Genomic DNA, 13,266 nt, shown 5'->3' with positions numbered 1-13,266 from the left:
TTTATATATATTATTATATAACAACTCTAAAATATATTATTATATATAACAACACCACTGTACGTTATATTTATTATTATATATATTATTAATATATATATTATTATATATAACACCACCGTATGTTATATCTATTATTATATATATTATTAATATATATAACAAAATCTAAAATAAATTATTATATATAACAACACCACCATACGTTATATATTATTATACGTATATAATAACACCACTGTATGTTCCTCTGATTGGTCAGCTGTGTCCTCTCTCTCTCTGATTGGTCAGTGTGTCTTCTCTCTCTCTCTGATTGGTCAGCTGTGTCTTCTCTCTCTGATTGGTCAGTGTGTCCTCTCTCTCTTTGATTGGTCAGTGTGTCTTCTCTCTCTCTCTGATTGGTCAGCTATGTCCTCTCTCTCTTATTGGTCAATGAGTTTTGTCTCTCTCTGATTGGTCGGTGTGTCTTCTCTCTTTGATTGGTCAGTTAGTCTTGTCTCGCTCTAATTGGTCGGCTGTATCTTCTCTCTCTCTCTGATTGATCAGCGGTGTCTTGTCTCTCTCTGATTGGTCAGTTGTGTCTTGTCTCTCTCTGTTTGGTCAGTGAGTCTTCTCTCTCTGATTGGTTGGCTGTATCTTCTCTCTCTCTCTGATTGGTCAGCTGTGTCTTTTCTCTCTGTGATTGGTCGACTCTATCTTTTCTCTCTGATTGGTCAGCTGTGTCTTTTCTCTGTCTGATTGGTCAGTGTGTCTTCTCTCTCTCTCTCTCTCTCTCTCTCTCTCTCTCTCTGATTGGTCAGCTGTGTCTTCTCTCGCTCTGATTGGTCAGTGTGTCTTCTCTCTCTCTCTGATTGGTCAGTGTGTCTTCTCTCTCTCTCTCTGATTGGTCGGCTGTATCTTCTCTCTCTGATTGGTCAATGAGTTTTGTCTCTCTCTGATTGGTCAGTGTGTCTTGTCTCTCTCTGATTGGTCGACTGTATCTTCTCTCTCTCTCTGATTGGTCAGCTGTGTCTTTTCTCTCTCTGATTGGTCGACTCTATCTTTTCTCTCTCTCTGATTGGTCAGCTGTGTCTTTTCTCTGTCTGATTGGTCGACTGTATCTTCTCTCTCTCTCTGATTGGTCAGCTGTGTCTTCTCTCTCTGATTGGTCAGCTGTGTTTTCTCTCTCTCTGATTGGTCAGTGTGTCTTCTCTCTCTCTGATTGGTCAGTGTGTCTTCTCTCTCTATGATTGGTCAGCTGTGTCCTCTCTCTCTGATTGGTCAGCGGTGTCTTGTCTCTTTCTCTGATTGGTCAGCTGTGTCTTTTCTCTCTCTGATTGGTCGACTGTATCTTCTCTCTCTCTCTGATTGGTCAGCTGTGTCTTCTCTCTCTGATTGGTCAGTGTGTCTTCTCTCTCTCTCTGATTGGTCAGTGTGTCTTCTCTCTCTCTCTCTGATTGGTCGGCTGTATCTTCTCTCTCTGATTGGTCAATGAGCTTTTTCTCTCTCTGATTGGTCAGTGTGTCTTGTCTCTCTCTGATTGGTCGACTGTATCATCTCTCTCTCTCTGATTGGTCAGTGTGTCTTCTCTCTCTCTGATTGGTCAGTGTGTCTTCTCTCTCTCTGATTGGTCAGCTGTGTCCTCTCTCTCTGATTGGTCAGCGGTGTCTTGTCTCTCTCTGATTGGTCAGTTGTGTCTTGTCTCTCTCTGTTTGGTCAGTGAGTCTTCTCTCTCTGATTGGTCGGCTTTATCTTCTCTCTCTCTCTGATTGGTCAGCTGTGTCTTTTCTCTCTCTGATTGGTCGACTCTATCTTCTCTCTCTCTCTGATTGGTCAACTGTGTCTTTTCTCTCTCTGATTGGTCGACTGTATCTTCTCTCTCTCTCTGATTGGTCAGCTGTGTCCTCTCTCTCTGATTGGTCAGTGTGTCTTCTCTCTCTCTCTGATTGGTCGGCTGTATCTTCTCTCTCTCTCTGATTGGTCAGCTGTGTCTTTTCTCTCTCTGATTGGTCGACTCTATCTTCTCTCTCTCTCTGATTGGTCGACTGTATCTTCTCTCTCTCTCTGATTGGTCAGCTGTGTCTTTTCGCTCTCTGATTGGTCGACTCTATCTTCTCTCTCTCTCTGATTGGTCAACTGTGTCTTTTCTCTCTCTGATTGGTCGACTGTATCTTCTCTCTCTCTCTGATTGGTCAGCTGTGTCCTCTCTCTCTGATTGGTCAGTGTGTCTTCTCTCTCTCTCTGATTGGTCAGTGTGTCTTCTCTCTCTCTCTGATTGGTCGGCTGTATCTTCTCTCTCTCTCTGATTGGTCAGTGTGTCTTCTCTCTCTCTCTGATTGGTCGGCTGTATCTTCTCTCTCTCTCTGATTGGTCAGCTGTGTCTTTTCTCTCTCTGATTGGTCGACTCTATCTTCTCTCTCTCTCTGATTGGTCGGCTTTATCTTCTCTCTCTCTCTGATTGGTCAGCTGTGTCTTTTCTCTCTCTGATTGGTCGACTCTATCTTCTCTCTCTCTCTGATTGGTCGACTGTATCTTCTCTCTCTCTCTGATTGGTCAGTGTGTCTTCTCTCTCTGATTGGTCAGCTGTGTTTTCTCTCTCTCTGATTGGTCAGTGTGTCTTCTCTCTCTCTGATTGGTCAACTGTGTCTTTTCTCTCTGATTGGTTGACTGTATCTTCTCTCTCTCTCTGATTGGTCAGCTGTGTCTTCTCTCTCTCTGATTGGTCAGTGTGTCTTCTCTCTCTCTCTGATTGGTCGGCTGTATCTTCTCTCTCTGATTGGTCAATGAGTTTTGTCTCTCTCTGATTGGTCAGTGTGTCTTCTCTCTCTGTTTGATCAGTGAGTCTTGTCTCTTTCTGATTGGTCAGCTGTATCTTCTCTCTCTGATTGGTCAATGAGTTTTGTCTCTCTCTGATTGGTCAGTGTGTCTTCTCTCTCTGTTTGATCAGTGAGTCTTGTCTCTCTCTGATTGGTCGACTGTATCTTCTCTCTCTCTCTGATTGGTCAGTGTGTCTTCTCTCTCTGATTGGTCAGTTGTGTTTTCTCTCTCTCTGATTGGTCAGTGTGTCTTCTCTCTCTGATTGGTCAGCTGTGTCTTGTCTCTCTCTGATTGGTCAGTGTGTCTTCTCTCTCTCTGATTGGTCGGCTGTATCTTCTCTCTCTCTCTGATTGGTCAGCTGTGTCTTGTTTCTCTGTGATTGGTCAGCTGTGTCTTCTCTCTCTCTCTGATTGGTCAGCTGTGTCTTGTGTCTCTGATTGGTCGGCTGTATCTTCTCTCTCTCTCTGATTAGTCAGCTGTATCTTCTCTCTCGCTCTGATTGGTCAGCTGTATCTTCTCTCCCTCTCTGATTAGTCAGCTGTATCTTCTCTCTATCTCTGATTGGTCGGCTGTATCTTCTCTCTCTCTCTGATTAGTCAGCTGTATCTTCTCTCTCTCTCTGATTGGTCAGTGTGTGATCATCGGGGCGGGGCCTTGCGGTCTGAGGACTGCGGTAGAGCTGAGCTTCATGGGAGCTCGGGTGGTGCTGCTGGAGAAGAGGGACTCTTTCTCCAGGAACAACGTTCTCCACCTGTGGCCTTTCACCATCCACGACCTGCGGGGCCTCGGCGCCAAGAAGTTCTACGGGAAGTTCTGCGCCAGCTCCATCGACCACATCAGTGAGTCCGTGATCTGTTCGTCCTATCCAATCAGGACAGCCGGATTCTCCAGTCAGCACAGCCTGTTTCCTGTCTGCAGGTATCCGTCAGCTGCAGCTGGTCCTACTAAAGATCGCCTTACTGCTGGGGGTCGAAGTCCATGTCAACGTGGAGTTCAAGAACCTCGTGGAACCCCCAGAAGATCAGAACCAACGCAGTGAGAACCACAGTTATTTTAATAACCTTCATGAAATGTTGAAAGGTTTGACCTTCACCTGTCTGTCTCCCTGTCTACCTGTCTGTCTACCTGTCTGTCTACCTGTCTCCCTGTCTGTGTCCCTGTCTACCTGTCTCCCTGTCTCTCTCCCTGTCTACCTGTCTACCTGTGCAGAGGTGGGCTGGAGGATGGAGGTGAGTCCAAAGTCTCATCCTGTCAATCAGCTGGAATTTGATGTCATCATCGGAGCAGACGGACGCAGGAACACTCTACCAGGTAAACTGATTTATGCTAACCAGGGTTCTTACAAGTTAGCATTAGCATCATGCTAAATCTTACATAGTAAATGTTAACGTTGGCAAGTTAGCATTAGCTTCTTGCTAAATCTTACTTAGTAAATGTTAACGTTAGAGAGATAGCATTAGCATTATGCTAAATGTAACATAGTAAATGTTAACGTTGGCATGCTAACATGCTTTAAGCTCAAAATGCAGCTGAGTCTGATCTGTCCTACAGCAGCCACCGTACAGAGAATAAACCCTGTGATTTATGCATCACTATTTATTGTATTATTGTTCTTCCTCCTGCTCGTCCTCTGACCGTTTGTGTCGACAGGTTTCAGGCGTAAAGAGTTCAGAGGGAAGCTCGCCATCGCCATCACCGCCAACTTTAAAAACAGAAACACCTCCGCTGAGGCCAAAGTGGAGGAGATCAGCGGAGTCGCCTTCATTTTCAACCAGAGGTTCTTCCAGGAACTACGACAGGAAACTGGTACGAAACAGGAACCACATCTGGTTTCATCTGGTTTCATTTGGTTTCATCTGGTTTCATCTGGTTTCATTTGGTTTAATCTGGTTCCATCTGCTTTAATCTGGTTCCATCTGGTTCCATCTCGTTCCATCTGGATTCATTTGGTTCCATCTGGTTCCATCTCGTTCAATCTGGATTCATTTGGTTCCATCTGGTTACTTCCGCCAAGGCCGAAGGCTTAGGAATGAGGTTATGTTTTCACCAGCGTTGGTTTGTTGGTTTGTCCATTTGGAGGATAACTCCAAAAGTCCACGACGGACATGAAACCTGCCTTGGCAGAGGTCTGCACTCTCCAAGTGCACTTCTAGTTCCATCTGGTTTCATCTGGTTCCATCTGGTTCCATCTGGTTTAATCCGGTTCCATTACTGTGCTGATGAAGAGACATTTAATAAAAGTCATTATGAGACTGAACATCATGTTCTGATTTGTGAATGTTTCAGGTATCGATCTGGAGAACATCGTTTACTATAAAGATGACACTCACTACTTTGTGATGACGGCAAAGAAACAGAGTCTGTTGGAAAAAAAAGTCATTAAACAGGTAAATCACACCTGGATACACAACAGAAAAGAGTCATTAAAGAATAAAGAGTCATTAAAGAGAAAAGAGTCATTTAACAGGTAAAACACACCTGGATACAAAATAGAAAAGAGTCATGAAACAGGTAACGACTCCGTACATTGAGCCAATAAAAACGTCTTCTTCCGTCAGGACTTTGCGGACACTGAGCTGCTTCTGTCTCGGGCGAACGTGGACCACAATGCATTGCAGGTGTATGCCCGCGAGGCTGCCAACTTCTCCACCAATCATCAGCTGCCGTCTCTGGACTTCGCCATGAATCACTACGGTCAGCCGGATGTCGCCATGTTCGACTTCACCTGCATGTACGCGTCAGAGAACGCTGCCATGGTTCGCCAACGCCACGGACACCAGCTGCTGGTCACGCTGGTGGGAGACAGTCTGCTGGAGGTGAGACAGGTTTCATGAGGACATTTAACCTGATTAATCAGAAACACAGCTGATAACTGTCTCCCCTGTCTGTCTGTCTGTCCTCCTGTGTGTGTGTCTGTCTGTCTCTCTGTCCTCCTGTCTGTCTTCCTGTCTGTCCGTCTGTCGTCCTGTCTCTCTGTCTGTCCTGTCTTTCCTCAGCCCTTCTGGCCGATGGGAACAGGAATAGCTCGAGGGTTTCTGGCAGCTCTTGATTCAGCCTGGATGATCCAGAGATGGTCTCAAGGAGACGCTCCGCTGGACGTCCTGGCAGACAGGTATATATACTGTATATATATATATATATATATATATATATATTTTTTTTTATAATAATATGGGCGACACAGTGGTTAGCACTGTCTGCTCACAGCAATAGGGTTCCTTGTTTGGAGGCTCAAACCCGGCTTGGGGCCTTCTGTGTGGAGTTTGCATGTTCTCCTCGTGTTAGTGTGGGTTTACTCCGGGTTCTCCGGTTTCCTCCCACAGTCCAAAGACATGCAAGTTAGCGTGGGTTTACTCCGGGTTCTCCGGTTTCCTCCCACAGTCCAAAGACATGCAGGTTAGCGTGGGTTTACTCCGGGTTCTCCGGTTTCCTCCCACAGTCCAAAGACATGCAGGTTAATGTGGGTTTACTCCGGGTTCTCCGGTTTCCTCCCACAGTCCAAAGACATGCAGGTTAATGTGGGTTTACTCCGGGTTCTCCGGTTTCCTCCCACAGTCCAAAGACATGCAGGTTAATGTGGATTTACTCCGGGTTCTCCGGTTTCCTCCCACAGTCCAAAGACATGCAGGTTAGTGTGGGTTTACTCCAGGTTCTTCGTTTTATTCGTCCAAATAATTTAGAAATAGAAATAGAAAGCTTTATTGTCATTGTACATGGTACAACGGAATTTGGAGGGCTTCTCCTGATCGGTGCAGTTAAAAATAATAAAAACAAACAGACAGCTACAATACGCATTCATTCCTCCATTTTACACATAACATTCACAACATTCACAGTACCCATTCGTTCAAAACATGATACACATATATTTGGAGTGCTTCTCCAGATCAGTGTATAAATAGTGTAGCTATTTCACTAATAAAAAATAATTATTTTCTATTATACATAAAAATTTCCACGCAGTCTCCGTGGATGTGGAGTGGGACAGGGTCCGCACTGTGTCTTCTCCTGAAGTCGATGATGATTTCCTTTGTTGATGACAGTGTTTGAGGGGTGGGATGAAGTGCAGTCATGGGTGTAGAGGGCATAGAGTAGCAGGCTCAGCACACAGCCTTGAGGAGAGCCGGTGCTGAGTGAGAGGGAGGAGGATCGGCGGGGGCCAAATTTCACTGTCTGCGGTCGGTTGGAGAGAAAGTCCTTAATCTAGGCGCAGGTGGTTGAGGGGAGGTGTAGGTCCAGCAGTTTCCTGACCAGTATGTTCGGGATGATGGTGTTAAATGCTGAGCTGTAGTCTATGAAGAGCATTCTCACATAGCTGCCTGTGTGTTCGAGGTGGCTCAGCGCAGTGTGGAGGGCTGTGGAAATGGCATCTTCCGTGGACCGGTTTGTTCTGTAGGCAAACTGGTGTGGGTCAACGGAGGGAGGGAGGCTGGCCTTGATGTGTTGTGAAACCAGCCTCTCCAAACACTTCATGACTACTGATGTGAGTGCGATCGACCCGTAGTCATTGAGACAGTTTATGGCTGTTGTTTTTGGGAACCGGGATGATGGTGGCAGAGATTAGGCAGGGTGGGATGGTGGCTTGACCAAGTTAGAGAGCCTTGAGCAGCTGCACCAGTGCACCGCCAGTTATCAAAGACATGCAGGTTAGGTTAATTGTATCACAATATACAGTATATAATATTACAGCGTATATGCTATCTGACCTGTCTCTCTGTGTGTCTCTCAGAGAGAGTCTGTACCGTCTCCTCCCTCAGACGACTCCAGAGAACCTTCAGAAGAACATCAGTCTGTTTACAGTCGACCCGACGACCAGATACCTGAACATCAATCACACCTGTAACATCACACCTGCTCAGGTACGCACACACCTCTATATATAATGATTAGATATAAATAATATGTATATATATATGTAATAATAATAGTCTGTTGTGTTACAGGTGAGACACCTGGTGGACACAGGTGAGGAGGCGGGGCTAAACCCAGACTGTGCTGACATCATCCGCCTGCCATCTCCCGGCTTCCTCAGACAGAGTCAGTTATTGCTTTATTATTTATTATCAATGAGATTGATTATGACACTGTGAATGAGCTGCGATGTAATTGGTTGCATGTCTCCTTTTCTCTGATAGGCTCCTTCTCTCAGTCCAATAAGCTGCTGGCGTGGTGTCAGGAGCAGACTCATGGTTACCGGGGCGTTGCCGTTAGCGACCTGACTACTTCCTGGAAGAGTGGCCTGGCTCTGTGTGCCCTGATTCACAGATACCGACCAGATCTCATGTAACAATAATCAATATTATCAATATTATTATTATATCGAACCTGCCAAAATAAAAAATAAATGACTCAATAAATAAATAAATATGCCATTAAAGTAGCAAAAATAATATTAATTATAAATATAGTCATTAATTAATTGATACAATGTGACATAAATTGATATATCTGTTTTAAATAAAAACAAATAAATAAATGCTTGAACACATGAATAAATAAATAAATACATACATACATTTAAAAATAAATGTAAAATAAATAAAAAAATATATAAAATATAAATATATAAAATATAAATTTTTAAAAATGGAAATATAAGTAAATAAATACAAATATATGCAAAACTAAATGGAGTTATGTCACATTTTATCAATTAATTAATGACTACATTTATTTTTAATATTAATTTTGCTACATTTAATGACATATTTATTTATTTATCGAGACATTTATACATTTATTTTTTAATTTGTCAGGTTCCGTCCTCCATTAGATACGACCTGATCTCATTAATCAATAATCAATATTATTATTATATTATTGCTATTATTACTATCAATATTATTATTTTATCACCGATATGACCAGATCTCATGTAACAATAATCAGTATGATCAGTATTATTATTATATTATGTGGTCTAAGGTCTTCCTGTGTGTCCTCAGAGACTTTGACTCTCTGGACGTGTCCTCTGTGGAGGTCAACACTCGTCAGGGCTTCGACGTTGCAGAGCGTCACTTTGGGATTTCTCCACTGATGACGGTGGATGAGCTGTGGTCTGAACCCGACTCTCTCTCTATGGTGATGTACCTGAGTCAGTTCTACCAGCTGCTCCGGGACACTCCGCCCCCTGCCGGTGAGTCTCTTTAATATAAAATATTATTGTTATTATTATTATTATTATTATATTACTGATACCTGAGTCAGTTCTACCAGCTGGTGAGAGTTGAAACAAAAGAGAAAATAGTATTAAAGTGTGACTTCCTGTTTCAGGTTGTTTGAGTCAGAGCACTGACTTGAGATCAGCTCTCATCACGCCGGCGTCACTGCTCAGCCGACTGGGACTAAGTCCGTCCAGGAAGAGAAACCCGAAGGTCTCTAAAGTACAGCAGTCTTTATTATTATTATTATTACTATTATATTATTATTATACTGATGTCTTTGAGCTGAAGACTCTTTGTCTCTACAGGAGCAGAAAGACGCTCCGGGGAAAAGGAGGAAGACCAGTCGAGAGCAGCAAGAGGTCAGTTTAGTTTCAGCTCCTCAGAAATCTTAAACAGTCATGTTAACGTTTCTACTGAATGTTATTCTCATGGCAAAAGAAAATACTTTTAAACAAATAAAACAACATGAAAGTTAAATGGAGGAAAAACTCTTAAACAGGATTTGTTAAAGAAAAGAGAAAAAGACTTGTAAACTAAGAAAATAAACTTGTAAACTAAGAAAAATACAGTCTGAGATGAAGAAAACATTATTTTTAGTTTTAATGAGACAGAAAAATGAACAACATGATGAATATTTATATTAAACAAACATGATTTGTTAAAGAAGAGAAAAAAAACTTGTAAACTAAGAAAATAAACTTTTAAACTAAGAAAAATACAGACTGAGATGGAGGAAACATTAGATGAGTTTTAATGAGACGGAAAAATGAACAACATGATGACTATTTATATTAAACAAACAGGATTTGTTAAAGAAAAGACTTAAATAATGAAAGAAAATAAAATAAACTTGTAAACTAAGAAAAATAAAGATGTGAGATGAAGAAAACATTAGTTGAGTTTTACTGAGACAGAAAAATGAACATGATGAATATTTATATTCTCTCCATGTTTCCTGTTTCCAGTCATGTGACCTGAACGGTGATGATGTCAGCCAGCTGGATGACAAGGCCTTTGTGGGCGGGTCCAGTCGCTCCAGAGTGCGTCTGATAGCCAATCAGCTGCAGGCGAAGCTGGACGAAAGCTCTTCTTCCTGCCGGAGTTCTCCTTCTTCTGCTGCGGTGGCGGCTTTATGTCGACAGGTGAGATCAGAGTGACATCATCCAGAGAGGCTTGTGTTTTAAGATCAATAATATTTCACTTCCAGAGTCTGAACTCTGCAGGTGATCACTGATTTATTTATTAATTTATTAAAAGAGCAGATTGCACATTAATAAACATTTGTGGTTCAGGTGTTTTAGATTGAAATACAAAGTTGTTAATGAATTTACAGAGAATATTAACATCATACAGGACGTAATTATATTATTACACTACATTATCAGGTACTAATGAAAACATGTAAATCAGAAGCTCATAATATAAAAAATACAATATTAATATTAACATGAAGTTAATTATTATTATGATGAAACCTTTAAAGTTATAGTATCAACAATAATTAATTAATTAATTAATAAATAATCAGAGTGTAACTGTGTCTCTGGACCAGCAGGGAGAGCTGTTGTCCAGCCTCCCCGCCCCCTCTCAGTCTGAAGCTCCGGGTCAGACGTCGTCATGGAGACCGGTAAGGACTGGTAGTCAGTAGAGACCAGTAGAGACCAGTAGAAACCAGTAGAGACCAGTAGAAACCAGTAGAGACCAGTATAGACCAGTGGAAACCGCCTGTCTCCGTGGAAACGCCTCAGTGCATCAGAGGAAAATAGTTATAATAATAGTAATAGTAATAGTAATGGAGTACTACAGTAGCTGTAAAGTAGTACTAGTAGTATTTGAATACTGAGTAACTGTCGTTCTGTCTGTCTCCGTGGAAACACCTCTGTCTGTCTCCGTGGAAATGCCTCCGTCCATCAGAAGAAACGAACTCTTCAACAGGAACAGATGAGTTTTCGATTCAGAGAGAAGGTCAAGTCTCAGGAGCAGGTACAGCGCTGCAGTGCATTCTGGGTAGCTGTGCCGTTGTGTTTGTGGTGTAGAACTACAGCGCTGCAGTGCATTCTGGGTAGCTGTGCTGCTAAGTTTGTGGCGCAGAACTGTTGAACTGTTGAACTGTATATATATACAGTGTATATATATATATATATATATATATATAGAGAGAGAGAGAGAGAGAGATATGTAGCTGTAACATGTGAAGCGTGAGCATTAATGTGAACTATATATATATATAAATATATATATATATATATATAGAGAGAGAGAGAGAGAGAGAGAAAGATAGCTATGTAGCTTTAACATGTGAAGCGTGAGCATTAATGTGAACTGTGACCTCTAAACTCAGACTGAAATAGAGAGTCAGCGGGTTGTTTTGTCCCCCGGCTCGGTCTAATTCCTGAAGTTCTGCAGGGCAAACTGGATCATGTGATCAATGTGCAGATCAATAACAAACAGTCTCCACTGTGAAGCACATGAATAGATTCTATTGATCTGACTCCAGATCAGCCTGCAGACTGAGAGCAGCTGACTCATCCAAACTTTATTCTATACTTCATTATGTTCCACCAACATCAAAGTCTGACTCCAGTTGTTAGTTCGTCCCCGATGACCTCTAACAGGTCAGTCCTCATGGGATGTCCATGTGTTAATACTGACTGCAGGTCAGTTCATTAAGAGTCACATCAGTTCAGTCCTGATGGGATGCAAGAAACAATATATCTGAGTACAAGAAACAATATATCTGAGTACAAGCAACAATATGTCTGAATACAAGCAACAATATATCTTAGTACAAGCGACAATATGTCTGAATACAAGCAACAATATATCTTAGTACAAGCAACAATATGTCTGAATAAAAGCAACAATATATCTGAGTACAAACTACAATTTATCTGAGTGCGAGCAACAATATATGAGTGCAAGCAACAATATATCTGAGTACAAGCAACAATATATCTGAGTACAAGCAACAATATATCTGAGTGCAAGCAACAATATATCTGAGTACAAGCAACAATATATCTGAATACAAGCAACAATATATCTGAATAAAAGCAACAATATATTTGAGTACAAGAAACAATATCTGAGTACAAGCAACAATATATATGAATACAAGCAACAATATATCTGAAGACAAGCAACAATATATCTGAGTACAAGCAACAATATATCTGAGTACAAACAACAATATATCTGAGTGCAATCAACAATATACCTGAATACAAGCAACAATATATCTTAGTACAAGAAACTTTATACAAGTACAAGCAACAATATATATGAATACAAGCAACAATATATCTGAGTACAAGCAACAATATATCTGAGTACAAACTACAATTTATCTGAGTGTGAGCAACAATACAATAGATCTGAGTGCAAGCAACAACATATCTGAGTGCAAGCAACAACATATCTGAGTGCAAGCAACAATATATCTGAATACAAGCAACAATACAATATATCTGAGTGCAAACAACAATATGTCTGAGTGCAAGCATAATATCTGAGTGCAAGCAACAATATATCTGAGTACAAGCAGTCATAAATAGAGGAAAAACGCTCCATAGTCTGATCACTACCTGTCTGTCTGATCACTTCCTGTCTGTCTGCTCACTACCTGTCTGTCTGATCACTAGTTTGTCTGATCACTACCTGTCTGTCTGATTAGTACCTGTCTGTCTGATTAGTACCTGTCTGTCTGATCAGTACCTATCTGTCTGCTCAGTACCTGTCTGTCTGATCAGTACCTATCTGTCTGCTCAGTACCTGTCTGTCTGATCAGTACCTTTCTGTCCGATCACTACCTGTCTGTCTGATCACTACCCGTCTGTCTCCAGTCCTCAGGCTGCAGTGACGTGTGTTTCTTCTGTCAGAAGAGAGTTTATCTGATGGAGCGTTTGAGTGCAGAGAGTTTGTTCTTCCATCGCAGCTGTTTCCAATGTTTCCACTGCAGCAACACGCTGAGACTGGCGGCGTACACCTTCGACCAACACGACCGTGAGTAAACTCAACTAACAAACTACCACTAAAACCTCTTTATAAAAACACAAAACAACATCAGACTAAAAGCCGTTTCTCACCAGTGAGGGAATGCAGAAAATACGCATTATTTTTATTATTATTGTGAATTGTGTGAATTTTCTGTATGAAAATTGGTGTGAAACGGCTTTTAAATAAAAACATGTAAAAGCAACCTTTTGTACTTTTTCTTCTAAACACCAGATGCACATTCTGGAGGTGATTTCCATCCTAATAGTTTTCTCTACCACATGACCTTCACAGCTGAATCCTTCTATACATC

At 41.6% G+C, this 13,266-nt stretch overlaps 1 protein-coding gene across 9 annotated transcripts in view; it reads left to right on the top strand.

The window, feature by feature from the left end:
* The window catches only part of LOC141761642 (protein-methionine sulfoxide oxidase mical3b-like), a 28,721-nt gene that overhangs the window by 2,513 nt on the left and 12,942 nt on the right, over positions 1–13,266 (top strand). For 6 of the 9 annotated variants that reach the window (XM_074625113.1, XM_074625110.1, XM_074625111.1 and 3 more), the window contains exons 3-18: positions 3,428–3,635; positions 3,715–3,831; positions 4,006–4,107; positions 4,447–4,602; positions 5,083–5,183; positions 5,355–5,612; positions 5,793–5,908; positions 7,526–7,655; positions 7,740–7,833; positions 7,932–8,079; positions 8,742–8,932; positions 9,070–9,179; positions 9,266–9,319; positions 9,926–10,102; positions 10,513–10,587; positions 12,803–12,962. In XM_074625113.1, the coding sequence (XP_074481214.1) occupies positions 3,428–3,635; positions 3,715–3,831; positions 4,006–4,107; positions 4,447–4,602; positions 5,083–5,183; positions 5,355–5,612; positions 5,793–5,908; positions 7,526–7,655; positions 7,740–7,833; positions 7,932–8,079; positions 8,742–8,932; positions 9,070–9,179; positions 9,266–9,319; positions 9,926–10,102; positions 10,513–10,587; positions 12,803–12,962 (2,197 nt within the window). The remainder of the gene's footprint in view (positions 1–3,427; positions 3,636–3,714; positions 3,832–4,005; positions 4,108–4,446; positions 4,603–5,082; positions 5,184–5,354; positions 5,613–5,792; positions 5,909–7,525; positions 7,656–7,739; positions 7,834–7,931; positions 8,080–8,741; positions 8,933–9,069; positions 9,180–9,265; positions 9,320–9,925; positions 10,103–10,512; positions 10,588–12,802; positions 12,963–13,266) is intronic. The other 3 variants (XM_074625109.1, XM_074625108.1, XM_074625112.1) reach the window with 3 other exon arrangements.

This window comes from Sebastes fasciatus, chromosome 23 (genome assembly GCF_043250625.1).
Source record: "Sebastes fasciatus isolate fSebFas1 chromosome 23, fSebFas1.pri, whole genome shotgun sequence".
NCBI classification, from domain to species: domain Eukaryota; kingdom Metazoa; phylum Chordata; class Actinopteri; order Perciformes; family Sebastidae; genus Sebastes; species Sebastes fasciatus.
Note: the sequence above shows the minus strand (reverse complement) of the source record. Positions and strands in the feature narration are given on the sequence as shown.